This window comes from Calypte anna, chromosome 7 (assembly GCF_003957555.1).
Source record: "Calypte anna isolate BGI_N300 chromosome 7, bCalAnn1_v1.p, whole genome shotgun sequence".
Classification (NCBI taxonomy): Eukaryota; Metazoa; Chordata; class Aves; order Apodiformes; family Trochilidae; genus Calypte; species Calypte anna.
The window spans coordinates 11,027,880-11,050,663 of NC_044253.1; the positions used below are offsets into that span (position 1 = coordinate 11,027,880).

Sequence of the window (22,784 nt, forward strand, 5' to 3'; positions counted from 1 at the left end):
CAGCAGGGAAGCACCTACCATTTCTCTGAATGCTGAGTTTGTATAACTAAGTGGGAAATATCAGGAATTTCTGGGAAATTTGCAGTTCCAACTTGGCCTAGTGTGCCTTGTTTCTCATCTCACACAAAATTTCATCAAGTTCTAATAAAGTCAAACTGAAGTAATATGTTCAAAAGCCACAGTTTTAGCACCTAGTAATATCAGGTAATGAAGAAAAGTCATCCTCATTAACTTTTCATTGTGAAATGGGATTTTTATCAGTGCCTTAAAAACAAGAAAACAAAACCCCAACTGTCTTCTATGACACCGAGAGTCACATTTCCTCATTATACCTGCTAATCAGCAATTAGATTAATGCCAGCATAACAAGAATGAAATAATGGCTCCAGACATTATGACAAAGGAAGTTTTCATTCCTTAAAAATGCATCTTTACGAACAGCAGGAAGGGAAAGAGTCTCAGAGAAAACAAGATTCTCTGCCAACATATAAACTGAAGAAATGAGGCAACAGAAAATTCTCCATGTACACAACAACCTGAATTAAAAACTAAGCAGTACTCCAGGCATTCCTAATAGCTTCCCAGCCCATCAATGGAGATGAAGTGAAAAGACAGGTATAAGGACTCTTCTAGACTTTATAAGCAAGACGAAACCTGGCTTTATACGTGACTAGCTGTATTTTTCAATCACTGTCTTAAAATGGTAAAGGACTGCTTTTCACCTTTCCTGGTGCTGAGAGTTCAGAAAAGTGCCCCAAATGCTAACACAACCAAATGTCTCAGTGATAAGCAAAGACTGGTTTCTCTTCTGCTGGATTTAAAAAACACTCATAGTGTAAACATTTCCTAAAATTCTTGTCTCCTTCCATCCAGTCCTTCAGACCTTTTCTCTTCCTTCCCCAAACAAAAGCAAACTGTTCATTAATGCATTCTTCTTGTCTCTTTCAAAATGGGGAGGGAAGAATTAAAGTACATCATCAACACCAAACTCCAAGGCTGCACACCAAGGGATCTTCAAGGTCTTAATTTCAGACAAGAGTCTGAGAACCACATTATGAAGAATAAAGTATGTATTGCTCCCATTCACTCTGCATTACAATTCCATTCTCTAAGTCTTCTTGATTGTATTATGCATCATTTTCTTGACTAATACCACCTATTTAAAGAGAAAATAAAACATCTAGATCCTTTCTTCTTGGTCGTAATCTGACAATAAATAATTTACTGAAATACATAACATCTTGGCATTAAAAGCCTAAAGAAATTTGCCTGGAGCAATACATCATAGCACAGCAAAGCTCTGTCAATCCCCAGACTGAACACCACAAGCAGCACGGCAACCTCCTGCCATTAAAGGTTGCTTTTTTTCTTTTTTTTATTTTTTCCCCCCAGCATTTCAGTGAACCCTTACAGTATTTAAATCTATCTGTATCTACCTATTTGTACAGTACAAAACAACATAAATAACTGCCATATAATTGTAAAAACCCCCCACAACATAACAGTATAACTGATGGTCGTTTGCTATTTGCTAACTATAAGGCTGCTACTCTATTTTCCAAGTGTTTTGGGTTTCCTAGTTGATACACAAATTTCAGGAGTAGACAGCAGTTCTCTCAAACACAAGTCTAGGTCAATGTGGTTCAATCCTATGCCAGCATAAAACCTCTCAACCCATAAAGCCAGAAGAATAAACAAAATCCCTGGTCTTTTCTTGTTTAAGCTAATCAGACTGATTTATTACTTTCTCATCACCCGTTGTTTCATCTCAGGTTTGAGCTAACTATTCATCCATTCCTAGAAGTATATAAAAAGAACAATAGTCCAACAAGTACAAGTCACTTCATTTACTCACCAATCCATTTCCTTTAGACCTTCCTTTCAGAGTTCAAACAAAGGAAGCGTGCAAAATCCTGTCTTAAGCAGCAGAACATTTTGCATAATTACTAAAAAGAAACCCTGTACTCATAGATCACCTTCAAAGGATAATTAAAAGGAAATCATCAATTAAAAAACGTTGAAGTATTTATAACACTAGACAGAGGACCACGGGTATCATAAAGCTGATCCCCAGAAACAGTTTCCAGGTTACATTTTAATTAAGAAAACATTCACATATATGTCAATGTGAAACAAAACATTCCAAAAATTTTTATCTTATATATTCCAAATGTAGTTTGCTAGTATGCAATAGCACTACTATTATTATTTTTTAGCCTATCTTCTACTGCCTCACAAAGGCAAAACTGACTTTGGAAGTTAAGAGCTTGCATGATATGCCAAAGATATACTCTGTACATTCTTCCTATTAATAGACTTTTGAATTAAGCTTTTTTCATGCCACCAGAAAAAATTCCCCAACCTTGGTGTCCCTATGTATATTTCACCACATGGATAAGATCAGTTTTCCTGCTCTAGTCCAGTATTTTTACATATTAAAAAAACAACAAAAAAAGAACAAATTAAAAAGCCCCATCCAGACAGTTTCTTCTTCTGGAGAACAGCTTTACATTCCTGAGAGTAAGTATCTGTTGGAACAAGACTGCCTCTAAATGTCCCAGGACTTGTCAGACATTGTAATCAGGGGACTTTTCCTGTGGTTGTCGCAGTCGAATTTGTAAGGTAGAAAATGCTCCCACAGTCACATGAAAGAAAAGCTGCCAGAGGTTGCGTAGTTCATACAGATACATGTTACACAAGCAAATCAACCCAAAAGTCAGGAAGGATTTGGCATTCCTCCAGCCTGTGTAGTATACAAACAGGTAACACTGTCAGGAAGAAAAGAGAAATCAGATTACTGTATGGAAAATAACCTCCACTGAAGAAACATTAGCCAGTCACTTAAAAATTGCAAACCCAAAACACGTAACACTATAAATCAAAGATTCAAGAACCACATCAATTTAACTGTCATGGAAGGATGAAAAGTACCTGATACCAAAACAAGGTCATATTTTGCTCCCACTGACCTTGTATGAGAGTAATTCTCTCACAATAATTTACAACCTGCAAGAGTAAGTGGTTCATGACAAAGGAAAGTGAACATTCTTGGCGACCTCTGGTCAAACTATCCCCTGTTCCACCCAAGGAATGGAGAAGGAAGAAGAGCCAGTGCCAAGCCTTCTTCAGGCAAAACAGTGGCAAGGACTGGGAAAGTACCAGGAATATTCAGCACAAGGCAATTGCCCAGACATTAGCCAAGTGTCCTGCAAGAGTTAATGCAGAGAATTAACTGGTAGATGCAGAAAAATACTCACTGTCCTTATTCAGGCAGTACAAAGATCACATCTGGATAGAAATACACAACTCAACTGGACTTCTACCACTTTCTAAGGGTCAGTTTCTGCACTGTGGAATAGCTGCCCAGCTTCCCACTCTGCCTTCTTCATACCACAGCTGGAAATCTACTCAATTCTCTCACCTCAGTCCTAAAAGGATGTAACTGTCCAGTAAATGTCTGTGCACATTATTTTTACTTCCACTATTGTTCAGAATACTTGACTTTCAGAAAAAAATTGCTTGCCCCCCTCTGGATTCTAGCCATTTCCATCTGCTGAAGAAAGCTTTTGCTATGTTTCAAGGTAGATAACAACATCATTTGAGCTTACTCTGTATTCCAAATCTGTTCACAGTGGATATATAACCAAGCTCACACAAATATTTTAACAGCATTCATCATCAGATTATCTAAGTGCCATTTCTGTTCTCCTTGGGCATTTACCCTATTTATCAGAGTCAGAGAAGCTCTATTTAATTTTTTTTCATTTTCCCTGTTCCTCAAAGAAGGGCAAAACAAATGTACACTCACAACCAAACAATGCAATTTATTGAGGTTATTTTATTTTCTATTCAAAACTGGAAAAGTATGCAATTCCACTGTAACTGTGGCTCAGGTAACAAAAACTACTTGTGATTGCTAGATATCTAAGTATCTTCAGAGATGCAAGTACTGACAATATCTGTAAGATTTATTTGTCCTTTCACCAAAGCAAAGTAAAACTAGAGATAAGTAATCTGCATGCTTTGGAATCCAGATAGGATTTCACTGAACCTGCTTGGTCATTTTGAGCAGAGCAAATGAAGCCTACTCGGGCTGACAGCTTTACAAATCACATCTAGAAGAGCAAGTAGTTGGTACTAGTATCTCCGAGGTAAGAATTCGGGTAATTTCCTGGTATTAGCATCTCCACTGACAACATATGAAGTGTAACTTCTTCTAAGATCAAAATAAAGACTCAGGATATGCATCATCAACATTACTAATAAACCTGAAGGTTGAAAAAACAAAAGTGCTATTTAAAAATGTCACTGCAACAGGATGTTGAATGACTACCAATTTCATTGAAGATCTTGTTTAAATTAATTCTGGGGCTTATTTTTTCATTAGTCTAGGTTTGAGATGCTGGAAGATCTGCTACTAACAAAGCGAAGCACCAGTAAAAAGGCCAAAACACTGTGGTTTTAACACCTTACTATAGCAAGTGCTGTTATGAAATTCCTGAGGGTTTTTTTTCAGCTGAAGGGAAGTATAACATAGCAACTACTGAACATGTTTTTATGGAGAAGGCTCCTCTGCTACCTCAGAGGATAAATATTTTTTTGAGAACTTTGCACTTTGGCAACAACTAATACCATTGTTACTTTTTGTATGTTTTCTTCTTCAGAAGAGACTAAATCCCATGAAGGAACACTAGACAGATCAGCTCCAGATAAACCGAGACAGGCATTTCTTGACTTCCTGGACATGTTATCTTAGCTCCTAATCCTTAGCATTGCTATTTAGTCAGTGTTGCAATAATCAGCTACAATTTTATAAGTAAACTAGGCCATAAAATAGAAAGAAAATAACTTCAGAATATGCTTGAAAATGACACTTTCAAGTTCAAAAAAACTCAACCCAAATGTAAAAAACCTTAAGCAATTAAAAATCATAGCTTATATTTTAATGTTGCTAAGAAAGTGCCGTAAGGCTTTAATTTTATTTTGGTACAAAAATGATCCTAAACACTGGTTTGGGAGAGTACATGGTAGATGCTGATGGGCCACTCCCCCACAATGCCAGAAAAACTGTTACTTTTCTCTTTAAACAATCTAAAAATATCCAGATTACATATTGTATGTGAAAATGTAAAGGGAACACTATTATTATTTCAGTTTGATACTCAGAGATATATGCCTCCAGCCTTAAATGATGACTCAATACATCCCATGTCACCATAGAATACTTCAAAAAGCAGCAGAGGATTTTCTTCATGCTGTCTGCATTCTTCATCATAATACACTGCATGTTACTGAGCCTAAAGCACTCTGTTCCACTGAAGTCCCATGTTTTGCCTGCACACCTAGTTTACAAATATTTTTTTGGAAACTAGAAACATTCTGCTATGTTGTTATTAACTCAACAAGAAGCTACAATGGTAGAAGTGGGTGAATGACAATGAAATGTGCTGTCATGTAACATAGGGAATTAATCTCCCAAATTCCTAAGTGGGAAAAAAAGTATCAGAAAATGCCATATAACTGCCAGCCCTCATTAGTTCTGAAAAATGACTACTTATGTACCATACAAATCACACTACAAGGAGCAGAATAAAGAGGCCTGACAGGTGGATTTTGAATATTAAGAAAAAGACTACATTCAGAGCTGTATGGATTCTTTAGAATAGATCTATTCAAGTTAGACAGTGGGAGAAAAACAGATGTCCTTATGTCTCAACACACAGACAAGAACACTTCGTAAAAAATACAGTTTCTAATTTGACAGAGGAGGGTTCTAATTTGATAAAGCAGGGATGAATGTATTTTTCACAAAAAAAAAAAAAAAAAAAAAAAAGAAAGAGGAACTCCACCTTATCTGATACAGAACAGATTGTTGGCATTGCAAATTAACACCAATCTAACAAATTATTTAAGGCAGAAGCTGATGAAAAGTCAACAAGTGGCAAAGGACACAAGTTGCACTGTGACATTTTACTAGAGATATAGAGAACAGAGATTACAGGGAACCTGGACAAAATGCTGACTGACAGAAAGGCTGATGTAGAAGGAAAATCCTGAGACATAATTTTTTTTTACAGTCTGACACTGCACTGAACACTGACACAAAGAGACAAGTAAAAACTGAACACTCCACATGCAGATTAAGCCAAAAGAATTGTAATAATAGCAATTGAGTGTGACAGACATTAGAGTCAGAGCAAAAATAACAGCAGTGTCACTGAATGGGCACCAGAACACCTTGCTACAAATTATATAGGAAAGTCAAATTCAGATGCAGAAATGGAAAACCTACAGACCTGAAATGCTATGTGAAACACAAGACAGAAGAAGAAAAACATGGTGGAAAGCAGATGAAAGTGGGGATTACTGCCTAGATATTACTATATTTACTTCAATCTTCCCAAAGAAGAGTAAGACAGATGTTTAAATTTACCTGAACTATGAAACTATTACTGTAAGTTAATTACATAGCCTTCATGTAGCTTTAGAAATTTTAAGTTCCAGACAGAAAAGCAAACCAAATTTCTTAATCAACTAACTGGAGAAAAATGCCAGCAAACAGCAATTTCTATCAATCCTCTGTAAGATGATTTACAATTAATGAAATAGAACAGAACAGAAATTATTTTCATAATTGCTCTGTTCAAGTATCTGTGACATTTAAGAAAACATCATGACATTTATGCATGGCTGAGTTACATGTCTAAACTCTACTGAGTTATGGAGAAGCCAAAGAACACACCTGGTACAAGCAAGCTGCTGTTCCAAGAAAAAATGCAATAACATAGCTGAAATCTTCACCTTCATTCTGTTAAAATAAAACAAAAAGGCATGTTTTACCATGTTTCAGGGAAATACCACATACTTACAGTATGATAATTATTCATTATTGTATGTTAAAACAGTATCACATAAAGATTTTAAATAATTCCTACACTATGCTAAACTAAAGGAGTTAGCACTTCTCATTGCCTACTTTTATGTCTGGAAGTATCCACAGTGATCTGGACTCTGAACAAAATGTTAAACAATTAATGCTGAGATATTCAAAAAGCCTTAAAGTCAGTCTAGTTCTAACACTGGACACTTACCTTCTCCCGATGCCTTTGAACATTTAAGTCTAAATACTGGTAACTACCTTAAACTTCCTAGATTAGTGCCTTCCTCCAGCTTCACAAACAGAAACAAGATACAGAAGACACCAAATGGCCACCAGGGTGTGGTAAAATTCTACACAGAGAATCGCACCAGCAGCTCTGCACTCACTGCTGGTGAGCACAAACAAAAGCACATGAATTTACCAGAGAGAGATTACTGGAAAATTAATTTTTTGTTAACCAAAACATGGGAAAAATTACTTGAAGTGATAGATCTTTTCACTGTGTGTTTGAAAAACAAAGAAGTTCTTTCAAACTTATTCAAATGGGTAATAGCTTCTGTAGAGCTGAGCAGAATAATTTATATCCTCAGTCATTTAACTGCATTCCCAACAAACATCTGCAACAATCAGAAACTTTCCCACAAAAACAATGAGTACTCATGCATCTGTTTCTCCTTGAAAGCACATTTCAGTTTGAGAAGGTGGTGGTCCATTCAGAAGCACAACTTTTTTCTGGTCAGAGCACATTTAGCTTGAAGCATTTGCAGGTACAGGACTGACTGAAGTTTGTCTGCACATAGAATTTACCTACACAATGCATTATGTTCCTAAACCATAGGTAAATCTTTGGCTATGTCTGGATTGTAACAGAGTTTTGCAAACACTTGAATAAAGATACTGAATATAAAGGAAAAACTAATTCAGAGACAAGCTTCTGAATGACTTCTCAGAAGCAGTTCCATTAATCAAGTTATTATTATAAACTTAGAACATGTGACATTATTATAACATAATGTGATATAACATTTTATCACATTGTAACTATGACCCTAAACCTTGTGGATTTTTCTATAATAAAGTAAATTAAGAGAAACTTTAATGGATTTTTAGCATATCTCGTTTGTCAGAAATGAAAAAATATCTTCCATCTGTACTGCCATCTACTACCTCTAGATGCAATAATTTATAAAATAAAATTAATTGGCTGCCCTATCATCAATTAAAATCATCTAACATTGCCATTCCTTTTTTTAAAAATCAGCTGCAGAAAGGTAACAAAGCAAGTTCTAGAAGCATTACACTAAGTGGTAGAAATCTGTTCAGTATTATGCATACTACAGTGTACTTTAAAATCATTCCTATAATTAAACAGTGTTGTGCATAAGAGAAAAATCTAATTAGGAATAAAGTAGAGACGTATGTTCACTATTTCATCCTTGTTTTTTTGAAGGACCTAGCATGCTAAAGTCTCATTAACCCTGCTCATCTATTCTTCAGGAAATGTTGAGACATGAAAAATTACTGGTTTATTAAAGCTTTAGATATATCAATAATTATGTAAGACAACTGTAATACCTGTCATTTTCTTTACCTTCCTTCCCAAAAAAATCCATTAGGTATAAAATGCATTGCAGTTATCAAGTCCAGATATGTGTTTGAATAAAAATATTCTCTATTATCCAAGCAGGATATTCCCATCTTCTTTCAGAAAAGTTCTTTCAGGGTTTTTAGTTTCTACGTCCACCACCACAATAGCAGTGCCATTTAATGTTAAGTAAATCTTATTTTTCTGGTAATACACATGAACTTTCCAAGCACTACCAGAATATTCATTTGAATTGCTTGAAATCATTATCCACTGTTATTTTCATTGTAGCAATGAGAATCCAACTAGCAGATTAAATTGAACACAAAGAAACTGAAAGGCTTTAGGGAGGGTCAGAGCAGAGAGTTCACACAAACCAGCAGATGTTGATTAGGTTGTTTGGTGAGGGGGATGTTGTTTTGAGGGCAGAAGGGTTCAGAAGAAATCACCTGACAGTCTACCTTATACTGATCTTCTTAGCACACAGAGAAGTAAGCATCCTACTTAAGGTTTATTAAAAACAAATTAACAAAAACTGAAAAAAAAAAAGGTTTCTAAGAAACAATTTTACAAAACCTGCTTGAAGACGTGTATTCAGTGGACCTTTCAAAAAAAATGGCCAGATTGTCAACACTGTTCATAATTTTTCTCGAGTGCTTTTAAATAACATCTATTAAAATTAAATGTCTCATATCCTGGCATAAATTTAGAAAACAGAACATTATGTTCACATACTCACTGCTACCAAGGTACGTAGTGAAGGAGTTGGCCACCCACCTTCTACTGCTTTTGAAACTCACAGCCTCAACCAATGATGTATGACACTCAAAAAGTACAGAAAGATCACAACCAATACAGGTTTCCTAAATTGACTTCTGACCTCACAAACAATATTTATGAAAATTAAACTGGCAAGACTTATAGCAAGCATCTTCTAAGGTGCTATTATGATTGCTTTGATGCATAACTCCCAAATTCAATAAACACGTACGGTACCTGGAGAAGACTTTCTATGGCATGAAAGCCTCGAATTAAATTCAAAGCCCCACACAGCAGACTAAGTACAAATGAGACAATCCCGGGGAGAGTCACAGGTTCCAGACGCTGATGAGGAGCTGAATAAGAAAAGAAATACAAAAATCAAAAAATATATCAGAGGTCAAAGCAATGTCTTTAGAAATTTAGTAAAATAATAATCTCATTTTTCAGTAGCTCGAGAAGAGATCACTGAAGCAAACCACAAAATGTCAATCTTTTTTTTCTGAAGAGAAGGAACATTCTGAATATTTCAACACAAGGTTTAACAAAAAGTATATTTTCCTTCAATTCTCATATATAATTGTCTTATTAGTCTTTCACCCAATACATTCAGTTTATTCAGTACAATACTGAAAGTTGCTCAAACATGCCAGGACATCCACGGGAAATTATATATTTGCTAGTGAAATTCATCTAAAATTGGTAGCCAGCTAATAAGTCACCATCACTTAAAGAGCTCCCCTCATTACCTCCACTCTTCTTTAACATTAATGCATTAGCAGAGCCATTGAGACTGATTTGGCTTGTTCACTGAACAGAACTCTGAGGCAAAGCTATTAGTCCCCTACCTTAAAAACATACAGCCAGTGAGTGTTATTAAAAACACAAATAAAAAGGCAGCTCAGAAACTAAGCTCCTGTCTATATTGATACCTTATACAAACCTTCCAAATACTGCTTAGAAAACATATTCAAATGAAAACACACTTTCTTTCCATGCACACCCACTATTTTGGGCTTCACCAGGGTCACAGGCACATGAAAGTTGTGTATGTTCCTTATTAGCATCCCTTTCCATAATTAATAACAGAAAGCAAGTATGAAAAAACAACGGAAAACTCTTAACAGTCTAGGCAACACCAGGAAAACAACAGGAGTACTGAGCCATGATTAAATCATTCTGTTCAAATCAGTGAAGTGTAAAAGCTATGAACAATATGGTTAATGAACTGTAACATTAATAGAGAGAAGGGTGTCAGCCCCAGTTGTTTGCATTGCACAGATCCAGGAAGAAGGCTTTCCAAACAATTAATGAGGTTACAGAACCTAAAGGAAAAGCTGACAAAAGCTGTTTCACATTGATAAGCAGACAGGGCTCTCTAATTACAAGTGTGTTATAACTTAAAAATAAAACACAAAATTAGTTCAGGTAGAACATTTGTGCAGATTTTATTAGTGTAATTAGGGTCGGTTTGTTTGTTTGTTTGTTTGTTTGTTACAGGAAAGCATAGCCCATGTTAACTTTGAGAGCTTCCTGCATTTCCAACCACAGTGCATATTAGAGGAATACTGCCAGCAATCACTCAGTTAATATTAAATTATTCTCCTTTAGTGATTCCCCATGGTTGGTTAGGTTTGGTTTTTTTAAACCACCTCATCTAGACAGCAGCAAGTCTGAAGGTATGTGACAGCTTTTAGGCAAAAGTCATCACATTTCATTAACTGGTGGATAAATTTAGTTCCCAGCTCTCCACTGCACAGTTCTCCAGAAAATACCATTTCCCTCATATATCATGGTAACTAAAATATCATGTGTTAAAACAGTATTTAAAACACCTCTTTGAGAACCATGGGGGAAAAAGCAGAGAGTCCCTTCAACTAAATCAAGATAGCCATAAAATACCATAAAATAGTAACCATAAAATAGTAACTTTTCACTTTTACTAAAATATAAAAACAAATCCCAAAACTTTAAAGGACACTGCATAATGCTACTGATGTCATCAAGCTCCTCAGGGCTTAATAAATTTTAGTGTCACAAAGCAATAAGAGATGCTTAAAAAAAAAAAAAAAAAGGCAAAAGTATGAGGGGTATAAGAGAAGGCAGGGTAAAGGACAGCTGACATTGAATAAGTATATCCATAAATCTTAGAGAGATTATAATTGCCACATCAGAAACTCTCCAACACAAGCCAAGGATAAAATAGAGTAAGAATATTGAACTAAAATCCTGAAATGTAAATATTAAAAAACCCCAGGAAATTTGCACATTAGAAACAGCACTACTTATAATTTTAAAGGTAAATATTAAAAAAAAATCTAGTTCACCATCACACAAAAATTAACTTTGAGAACCACTTTTTATTGAAAAAAAGTTCAGAAAACAGTAGATTTATCTTAACCAAATAAATAGCTAAAGCATCACACATCAGCATGCTGTCACTGTATTTCTAATGCCTGTCAACACCTACATTCATTGCTAAAGCAAAATTCTATCCCTAACCTGCAGACTTTCTTCTTCTCAGGCACTAATAATTACCTTTGTTTCTCATTACACAGCAACAACTTTTCTAAAGGAAAAGGGCTGCAACTTTCAATTGATGCAAGAGGTCTAGACACTACACCTTGGACACACGTCCAATTACAAGTATCAGCAAGTAACAGACAATGCCTCATCAGCCCAGCCAAAATTAACACATCAAATTCTGCTACTCTGTGTAATAAAACAAGACTTGCATCTACCTAATTTCCTACCTCTGCATGCTCTGCAACTTGATTTAGCATGCTTAATTCACTTATAGCAAGTCATATTTTTTACAGGACAGCATATGCAGGAAATTATGCTGAGCAAACCGTATCTTTTTGTGAGAATTTGTCCTTGGAGCAAAGGAGAAACTTTGAAGTCGAGCCAGCTGAGTGGGTAGCAAACCTCCAAAGTTCTTTTCAAGGGCAGAGAGAAGCAATGAATCCAAAGAATGGCAGAACTATTAGCAGACATGCTAGAAGACACTGTTACTCAATAGCATCTAAAATTTGAAGAGCTGAAGAAGGAGCAAAATGCAAACCTCTCATTATGTACAGCTCTTTGATGGTGAGTTTCTACAGCAATTCAAGGAAGGAAGTGGATAACTGAACAGACAGATCTATGGAATTCAGAGGAAGAAGAAAGTTAAAAGTAACTGAAAGTGGAAAAAAATAACAGGCAAGACAGAATGAAATGATGATGACAGAATGAAGAGAGTACAACAGAAGTGCTTCCATAAGACAGGTTGTAGACTTGCAGGTGAAAAAGCTTTGCAAGATCCTTTGCCAATTATTGTTTAATTTTACTCTACAGTAAAAAAGGAAGTGGTCTTTATGCATTTTAATAACAGAGCCCTATGATCTTACAACACTTTTTCTCAGAAAAGTGACAAAAACTGCACCTTCCACTACACAGATAACTTTAGAAATACAACTAATTTTGGCAAATGCAACCAATTTTGACAGAGGCAGAATTCTCTCACACTAACTTTTATTTTCTTTTTCTAGCTGCAAATAGTTTGAATTTGAATATAGAAAATTTTCAGAGTTAACTAGTTGCCACCATAACCTTCTATACAAGAAAAAATTATGCTAGAACATTAAAATTATCAACAATAAAAGAATAAAAATCAGTCAAAAAACATCACAGCATTACATACCTTTACAAACAGTATGCACAAAAAAGTAGCAGTTGATTATTAAAGTTATGTATGATGCTGCTTATTTTATTATTACTATTTCCCTCATCTAACAAATTTAAACATCTTCACATACTTCCTTTACTAATTTTCCAGAATCTCTCTCAGCTCTTAAACTGCAGCTACTGAGATGGTATTTATACATTGTCTCATAACATCTAAAACTCTTGGGATCTTCAACTAAATAAACAGCATCATAGAACTTTGTTTGTTCTTCATTTTCAATTGAAAAATACTTTCTATCTTCTAATGGAAACTTGACAACTAAAGTACTGTAATTATAATACACAATAAAAAGGGGGGGGAAATACTAAACAATTAAAATCAACTTTTGTTTCTAGTCTATTTATGATTTTATTTCACTAAACTTGAAAACTGAAATCATATTATGTCAGTTTCTTATGTGCATTCCATGTATTAGTGAAAGGATCTGGCAAGTTCTAAGCTTTCTGTCCTGCTGGGAAACATCTAAAGGTGGGCATCAAACAGATCCATGGCATGCACTTAATAGCCCTAACTCAGTTCAACCATGCAATTCCATGCTTGTCTCTTACATGACACTAATTAAAGTTTTAAGTTATAATTACTATTTCAATGAGTATGGCAAGTATATAAAAAATTGCTATTATTGACATTGTACACAAGGCACTTCTTGTAGAGAGCACAGCTTTTAGCCAGCACAGTTCTTTGGATTCTCACTGTCACAGATGATTCCTAAAGCAATGCTTCTCCCTCCAGCTGCTTTATTCATGACACAGTGCTCTTAATTTATGTCAACACTGGGTCTTACTGGGCAAAAATAATAGAAATTTTAATAAATTTTGAAAGATCAGGAAAAGAAAGAACATTTTAAGTGCTCGTTTTAGTTTGCCTTTTTTCATTAAGCCTTTTTTTTTCCTTTAACAAAGCAGTCCACAGAATGAACCCATTTCTTTCTCTGAGTTCCTTGGGATGATACACACTTTGAGCAGAGGACAAAACATCTAAGCTAAAACACACATAAGGTCATGGCAACTTTACACTTTAAGAGCATCAGGGTGAAAAAAGCTTTTTTTAAAGGAAAAAAAAATAACAAAAGAAACACTCATTCTACTACCCTGTCACTGTCTCACTTAAGGATTCAAAACCAGAAGTCTGCAACTTACCTGCAGATATCTTACCAGTACCCTTATATTCTGTTGCAGATAAATGTGCAAATCCATTGGTTGACCCAAGTTCTGACACAGAAATTTGATAAGGTGGTCTCAGTTTGATTTCTGTCTGCATGTCAGCAAGATTCATCTTTGTTGACAAAGAACGTGTGTTGTTGTACCTCTGTTTGGTCCTCTGAATGAAATTATCTGTTTGAAAATTAAAATAAAAAGGTGTATCTTTATGGACTTCTGATAATTAAATAATCCAAGACCACGCAACTTAATCTACTACATACTGAACAAATTCAAATACATTGTTTGAAATGTTTGCATTTACCTTATAGTTTCTAATACTATTTCTGTTTTGTAACAAATATATCATAGGCTATTTAATTGTGCAGAAAAAAAAAAAAATCTATGGTAATGTAATTATGCAATAACTACAAATAAATTAATGACTTTTCACTAATGCAATGGACTTACTGCATTATTGTTGCTTTTCCATTAGTGCAGCAAATACCCTTATGAAAAAACCCATCTCCTTCATTCATATATAAACATACTTGAGTACAAAACATGCCTGCAAAATACGCAGGCCAAGAATACTAATACCATCTAATACAGATATAGACTGTTAGAGCAACAGTTGGGAAAAGCATACAAAAAAACTGTTCATAAATATCTTCATAAAGAAGACAACAATCTTACACAAAAATTTTAAAAATGGACTGACTAAATTATAGACAGGAATTAACCAACTGGAATATTTTTCCCCGTATTTCTAAAAGTGCAGGGCTTTCTGCTCTAACACTTTTTGTAAGAATATTTAAAATAAGTACCTAACACATATTAAAGTGACAGATGTTAATGGAATCCAGAACACATGTTATCTGGTATATATGAGATTAGCTGAGCTTCCATGACAGAAGATTAAAGGCTTCACTATGCCATAAAACAAATAAAATTCCCTCCCTTTCATGTACTGAACAAAAATTACAGCACAGCTAGAAGCAAACATGAAACTGCAATCTTTTACTTGAGAAATTTATGACTCAATGCCTTTGGAGGTTAAGTACTTCAACAGGTACACAGTCAAGTAACTCCTAGTATTATTAACTAGAAGATGAACTCCAGACATGGACAAACAAGGCTTAACCTAAAACCTACATAAATGAACAGAAAGATTATAAACAAGTTTGGGTAAAACTGCAGCAGCCTGATTTAATGCCCAGAGGCGTATTTCTTTATTGATACCAACAGGAGTTGAATCAGATTCTAAATCCACCTGAAACACAGCTATAACCTGCCCTGGACATTGTTAGTTCATGTGCATTAAGTTGTGCATCTACTTAAATACTCATTTGTCTTGGTGTAAGAATGCAGAAAAATTAAAAGTCAGGTCCTTACCAAACTCTATAAAGCAGTATGGTCTGACAGCAGTATTTGTCTTCATCATATTGTAAGTAGTGATGAATTCTTTCTGAAGCTCATCCAGGAAGCAGAAAGCCAGAACATTGGGATAATTTTCAGTGCATAACATCATATAGCTGACTCCCAGAGAACTGATAAAGCTACAATTAAGACAACAAATTCAAAATTTCAAATTTAAATCCAGGTAATTCACTGCTTCACTAGTCTGACCTCATTTGCTATACTCAGAAATGCTAAAACTGCTCTGGGGTAACAAAGGATTAATTCTCATTGAAAAGCCCAACAATATTCACCTCACTGCACTATCACATGAGAAGCTGTGTTACACATTTGTTACGTGTATATGTACATGTGTGTATGCATATGTTCACACCATGACATACATGGAATATAAAATAACAAAGAATAATTCTGGGACATAGAAACATAGCAGGCTTGTCCCATAACAGCTTTCCATTCACCTCAAATGTTGAATATGTGCTCTGTGAATCCCAACAATATAAAAAGCTTATCTTCAGAGTTTGGGGGAGGGTGTCAGTTGGTTCTTTCTAAACTATATGAGGGGAAAAAAATCTGCTACATAGAATAAGGGATTTGACATTCTCCAAAGATAGCTGCAAGGATGACAAAAGATGGCAAATATGAAATTAGATAGGGACAGTTTTCAATATACATACACCCTATCGCATTTAGGTCCTTCTCTATGTAGAGATCACACTTCTGTGATGTAGTAGATAATTTACACTACTAAGTTCTTTTTACTAAGCCTTACACCTTATGCTTATAAGTTTCTTTTAAGATGATGAGTTTATACACCAACCACAGCTGAGGTTTAGAAAAAAATAAAAAATAAAAAATACTGCCTGGAAAGAAGTAGCCCATTCTGGCCCTAACCCGTAGTGCTGCAAACTCACATACACTTTTTTAATTTGCGTAGACTAAAAAGATTTTTGAAAGTAACATTAGTTGAACTTACTTTATATTATACTGCCCAGTTTTCAGAGTACATCTATCAGGAAGCTGAGAAAGTTTCTTTGAGAGCATTTTAAAGTATTTTCTACATTCTTGCATTCCTGTGCTCTGATCATAATCAGTAGATGCAGATAGTGGGAGTCCATCCCTCACACGGACCACAGAGGCAGACAAAATCATAGACATTGCCAAAAGAGTTAACAACAACCTATAACAAAACACAAATCAGGAGGAATTGGAATTAAGGTAAAAGCAAAAGCAATGGAATCAGCTGTGATTAACCAAACTTCCCAAGCTAGATACTGGACTCAGGCTTCAAACGGAGCACAGGGAGGACTCTCAACAGTAACTCAGAGTCCTAACTGAGACCTCTTGCTCGACATGAATCACACTGTAGCTGCACATCTGATGTCATGGGGTTTAATCTCAACTGCCATAAATCCTTGCCTAGAGATACCCCTAGAAACTGAAACACTAGCACTTAGCCTCAGCACTCCTGTAGCACTTTCATCCTAAAAGCTGTATTATTTTTTAATGAGATGATTATAATCTAAACAAACAAGAACAATAGCTGGAGAGGAAAAATGTGTACTGTAAAGATATGCCAAATAGGAAAGAGACCCAGGTCTTGATCAAGCAATATTAATGTGCTTTCATGAGACTCTACTGAGTACATTCTTAAGTAGCCTAACAGAGAGACTCACACAACTTACATGCTATCACATTGGAAATCGAGGAATCAGAACAGCAAGAAATGTAATACACCTCTCAAAACTCACACCAGAATTGTTTAAACATGAAATGTGGCTTTTCTTATCCAGGTCTCTATTTTCTTTAAACCTGCAAAATGTGTCTATCAGTATTACACAAATACCAATCAGGCTGCAACAGCTCTTGCAAAACCTACATGCTTTTACTGTACTTAATTTTCAAAGCATAATAATTAAAGCTTCGTGGAATACAGTCACTTAAAAAGAAAATTTGTGTATTTAAACATTTTCTCATCAAAATGAGAAAACTTACAGAAGGCAGTTAAAAGTACAAAGTCTTCAGACAGTCTTTGAGACTGAAGACACAATTTTACAACCTTCAAGTTCCTCAAACCTTATGTTAAATCAAAACATCCGAAAGTTTGGCAAGACAAGCATTAAAAGAAGGATTACTGATCTGCTAAGTATCAGTACACAAGTTTGTCCCCTTGCAAGTGGGTGAACTGCTAGAATTTATCTGACGCCAAAAGCAAACACTTCCTCAACTCTTCAACTGCTCTACTGACTCCTACCATATACTACACCAATCACTTGAGAGATGATGAAAAAAATAGATTTTTGCCTCCCTCAGACGATGCTACTCAAGTTCCATACAGTCACTAACTGCAAAAGAAAACAGATTTCTGAATACAGCTGAAATATGCTTTTGTGTGCAATACTGACATGCTTACAGCACCTTTCAAACTGACATAGGGGGACTTTACAACCCCTAGCAACTGAAGGACTGCATTCTAAAAAACTAGGAATCCAGGTATTCCCAAGATAGCACTATCTCTTCAAAGAAGAGAGGAAATAGCTATTTTCCCCTGATCCTCACCTCCAGTATTTCCTACTACCCAAGGGCTATATTATTCATCAGGATACTTACTGAATTACAATTAATATTCAGGATTTTAAGGGTTCTTAATCCTTAGACAAAAAGTCATATAATAATGAAAACACTGAATATGTGGTGTAATTTTCAATTTTAAAAAATTCAGTTTCATCAGCAATCTTAACTGACTGCAATCTCAACTGGCTTTGAGATGCATCACTTCAGCAAAAAAAAAAATTCCAAATTAATACTCTTCTGATTTTAGTTGTATAGGATTCCAGATCTGCCTCAAACTCATAGCAGCAGCAGAAGCCACTGTTGCCTGCTATCTTATGAATACCTGTGGGCTTCTAGCAGGCCCACTTGTTATTTCAGCATTTTGCTACATAATTCCCTAATGTACAAAGTGCATTGATCAGCTGGACAAAAAACAGAAAACAAAACACCTTTAGGACTTGTTCTAAATTAGCTTGCTGGAGTAATTCCTCCTAGAAAGCCTGTAGTTCTAGAAACTTTTACCTATCTCTATTTGAGTTCATGCATGAGCTCCCAGCAGGACAATTCACATGGAATGCACACAGCACCTGTTAACTATGCTGATAGCCACATAACCATGGCAGCAGCTCAAAAGCATGATAAAAACCCAGAGGAGCTTTACACTGTAATGGTTTTCCAACAATAACCACCACTACAACTTGGAATTGAATCTTGAAACGGACTTCCAGGAGCTGTGTCAATATAAACATAAGAAGAATGATGTGGTAACAAAGTTTAATATTCCCCTTGTTAACTTACTTGCACAAAATGCAATTTCATGGATCTGCATTTCCTCTGATGAAGCAAGTAACTTAATTAGCACCTAACGGGAAGAAAGGAACACAGCTCCATGTCCTGTTTTAGGAAAAGGTTGAGAATAGGACAGCACTGCAGGAGAATCCTCTAGGCAGCTCACAGAAGGAAAAATATTATTCTGTTCACTTTTCAATTGATCTTGATGGTTAAAGTTCATGTTGAGCTATCTGATGAGAAAAGAACAAACAAGAAAAGTTATTAAATGGATTTACAGGCTAACAATATTCATCAGCTCTTTTTGTGAGGGCATGCTTATCTGAAAGGCCTGAACACACCCTGAGGCAATTACTCATGAGGTAATAAAACAAAAAGTAACAGAAACACTGATCTTTTTATGTGTTCTTTAAGTGAAGTTGATGAAGTCCCATCACTTCAGCCATATAAGCTGGAAAAGTATGTATTCATCTGCACAGTACATGACTAACTCAGGGTAACATAACCATTAATGCTGAATCCCTTCATTTATCTCATACAATAAGTTTAATCAGTCTATCATTGCCTCTGATAAGAAACCTGATCACTTCAGGAACAGAACACAACACAACCATGGCTGTTATTTCCAAAGCATTAAAATTTTCAATATTCAATCTCACAATTGTTGCTTTACTCCTACGTGGCCTGGTGGGAGTCTCCCTGCCCATGGCAGGGGGTTGGAATGTGATGTTCCAACCTCAACCACTCTGTGATTCTATGATGCTGCAACCAAGGACAAAGAATACAGAAGTCACTGACATCAGCATGGACAACAGACAAAGCAAAGGATAAAGACCTCTTTAGAGGTATTCTTTCAATTCTTATGTCTATTATAAATGTAAATGTTTGCATGAATCTAGAAAAAAGATGGTTGCTTTCTTCAAGACTCCTAGGTATATGTAGCAGAAACAGGCTCTCTAATACCAGCCTCCATTAAAACCTGCCAATTCTCTTAATTTGCTATGAAATAACACAAGGTGAAAAACTGTGTTTTGATTTACAGTCTTAAGATCACCAGTCAGCCAGGCTTTGTTACCATCATCTGAAAAACCCATCCAGTGAAAACATGTATTTTTTTCCTGTTTCCTAACAGTGGAATCAGAAAGCTACCTAAAAAATGAAGCTAATAGAATAAAATCACTTTGGCTGAAAGACCACACAAATGTACAGTGATGTACAATACACATACTGCAACAAAACATTCAGCCTTTCTTGAAAATATATTAATATATAAGAAAAGCTTAGTAAATCATTAAAATGAAAGAGCTACTTTATTCAGGTCTCAAAACAATAAGTCTTTACAGAAGGAGCCAAGTGGCAAACTTCATATAGATTTACGTATGTAGAGACCTAAGAAATAACATTAAAGATAGGGTAGTATTTATAGAATGATTTTTAAATGTCTTTTCTAAATATGTATTCCAAACTGCACAAAGTAATTCAGTATATCATTACATATTTCATAGGTTTCCCTCCAAAATTTTTGTATCTATCAAACACCTGAAGATGACAGAAGACTGCACTTCCACTATGACAGGTCTATAAATCCATTGCAGGCAGACCAAGAAGACTGGGTTCACTATCTTATTCTATGCCAGAACTGAAGAGTCACAGGATGCTGTCAGTGCTAAAACATTCAGTGAGTTCAAGAGGAACATGAAGAAATTCATAGAAAAACTACAAGAGTTATTAAAAATAAACTCCTACCCTTTGCTCAGGTACATTCTGCCTCCCAAATGATGACCAACAAGGAGAGCTGGTGCAGCACCAGGGAAGCATCACTCCATGCTTGCACTATTCTTACATTTCCCTGTCTGCATCTGCTTTGCCCATCTTTATTGATTTCCCCATACATGACATTTTACAGCCCTCCCTGCAAAGGAGGGCTGGGAGGCCTCATGGAATAGGGGAACATGGACAAAGCTGGCCACAGACAGAAGAGCCAACAGAAATACTCATCCCTCTGTTACTGCACTCTGATAAAAGCTGTCAAACTTACCATACCTCTGTCAACCTCCACTGCTTTTACAAACAGGAGTTATCATATGGGGCTTCTGTTTTATTTCCTCCCATGAGGGGGAAATCTCACATGATGGAAACCAGAGCTTGTTTAATCACAAGTTTTTTTTTAAGACAGATTCAATTATCATCTTATTTATTCATGTGTTATGATGGTCCTTGATCTTGAGACAGCATCTAGAAAAGGGCTAGAAAGTGGTGTAAGTTCCAGTCTTTTGTAGCAAGTTGTTCTTTCAACTCATGACCTGAGAGTAGTTGGTTTATATCTATCTGACATCTTCTCATAACTTTGTTTACCAGTGTCTGAAAGTGACCTCTATATATGTGTTGCTCAGGACACTTCAGTTTTTTAAAACAGTGCAGCTTCACAAAACCTGAAAGGTTCTAAGGATATCAAGTGCAATGGCAAGCCTATGCTCTTGCACCTGCTGGCCTTCAGCACCAACTTAAGCCATTTCTTGCCAGAATGTCCAACTCTTATGATAACCCTTCATAAAAAATAAAGTTGGGAAGCTGTTGCAACCTTCACATCTGCCTTACAAAGAATGAAGATAGTTTCTCTGCTTACTTAAAGCGTACAAAATAGTGTTGGACAATTTATTGCTCCCACTTTTGAGGGTTGTGACAGCTGCATTTTGGAGGCAGTCTTAATTTTTCCACTCTACAGCATGCTTCAGAAATCCGTATTACAAACTAAAGTGCTACAGAAGGACATAACAAACAATGCCACTTTGATATCACCAGGTATGATCAGACAAGGAAATAATCCAAAACCACCGGCCCATACAATCCTTCCCATAAACCATAAATAAAACAGACCTTGGAAATGGAATCAAGAGGGAAGGGGAGGGAACAAGCTGGATCCCATAGTTTGAAAATCTGACCCTTCCATCTACCACCTACTGACATGGTGGCTTTGACAGGACCATTTACACTGCTTGCCACGGCAGCCAGAGCAGGAAGAGGTAACGCAGTTACCGACTCGGACAGGTTCACACCGCGTCAGGATGCAAAGCTTCACGCAAAGACGCCGGTACCTACACGGTCAGCCAGGAGAGTGACCGACCCCCTGCTACGAGCGGCTTCTGCTACCAAGCGGCATTCACGAAGAGGCCCCGGCTGCCACTGCCGGCCCCGGCCCTGCCCGCTGCACCCCGCGCCAGCGGCCGCTGAACCCTCTCTCACCCCCTCTGATGAACAAACGCAGTCGCCCCGGTGGCTCTCCCGGCAGGGCGGCGGCCCGGAAGGCGGAGCAGCCGCTGACAAGTGACTTCGCTTCGCTTCACAGACCCACGGGAGCCCGGCAGTACCCGGGGGCAGCCTTTCGCACCAGGCCCGGAGCCAAAAGAGGACGGCAGGCGGTAACCGAGCCTCCGGCCCGGGGAGAGCGGGCAGACGCAGGGCCCTGCGGCAGCAGTCCCGGCACCGTTCCGTTCCGTTCCCGTCCCGTCCCCTTCCCCCCTGTGACACCGGCAGGCCCCGGGCGCGCGCCGGCCGCGTCGCCTGGCAACGGCGCGGGGCGGGGCGCGAGCTCCCTGTCTCACCGGGGCGGAACGACGGCGGCACCGGCGCGCGGCCACGGCCGCCAGGCATTGTGGGTAACGTCCACGTCTGCCCCGCGTCCCCCCCTCCTCCGCCGGCGGGAGGGGAGGAGGGAGGGCGTGCCCGTCACGTGATGCACACGCGGAGACGCCATTGGTCCGCTGGAGAGGGAGGGCGGGGCTGCGGCGTCGCCATGGTGACGGGGCGGGGCCGGGCCTGCCCGCTGCGGGGCGGTGCCTGTGCCTGAGGGAGGCCGCAGGGATGCTGGGCGGGCCCGGTGCCGCCCTTCAGGCGCTAAATAAGGTGCCAGGGGGCCGAAGCATAAAGGGGTGT

The 22,784-nt window shown here is 37.3% G+C and overlaps 1 protein-coding gene across 3 annotated transcripts; it reads right to left on the reverse strand.

The window, feature by feature from the left end:
- Positions 1 to 447: 447 nt before the first annotated feature.
- SEC22A (SEC22 homolog A, vesicle trafficking protein) lies at positions 448 to 22,564 on the reverse strand. Of its 3 annotated transcripts, XR_003987766.1 has the most exons (9): positions 22,095 to 22,421; positions 18,861 to 19,084; positions 16,486 to 16,689; positions 15,486 to 15,649; positions 14,091 to 14,285; positions 9,462 to 9,580; positions 6,743 to 6,808; positions 1,856 to 2,768; positions 448 to 1,156 (listed from the first exon to the last, which is right to left on the reverse strand). XR_003987766.1 is itself a non-coding variant. In XM_030454572.1 (8 exons), the coding sequence occupies exons 3-8, from the start codon at positions 16,665 to 16,667 to the stop codon at positions 2,568 to 2,570; spliced, it is 927 nt and encodes a 308-aa protein (XP_030310432.1). In that variant the 5' UTR covers positions 16,668 to 16,689; positions 18,861 to 19,084; positions 22,454 to 22,564; the 3' UTR covers positions 1,833 to 2,567. The 3 variants fall into 3 exon arrangements, 2 of the variants coding, with proteins under 2 accessions (XP_030310432.1, XP_030310431.1); XM_030454572.1 differs by lacking the exons at positions 448 to 1,156; positions 22,095 to 22,421 and adding an exon at positions 22,454 to 22,564 and having other exon boundaries at positions 1,833 to 2,768; XM_030454571.1 differs by lacking the exon at positions 448 to 1,156 and having other exon boundaries at positions 1,833 to 2,768.
- Between the last annotated feature and the right edge of the window lie 220 nt (positions 22,565 to 22,784).

Excerpts from the sequence above, each read along its gene's own strand:
- SEC22A (XM_030454572.1), bottom strand. The coding sequence starts at position 16,667 with ATGTCTATGATTTTGTCTGCCTCTGTGGTCCGTGTGAGGGATGGACTC. Across the intron at positions 14,286-15,485 it reads ATACTGCTTTATAGAGTTTG|ATAATTTCATTCAGAGGACC; the intron begins GTAAGGACCTGA and ends ATTTTCAAACAG. Across the intron at positions 9,581-14,090 it reads TACTGGTAAGATATCTGCAG|CTCCTCATCAGCGTCTGGAA; the intron begins GTAAGTTGCAGA and ends TTTCTTATTCAG.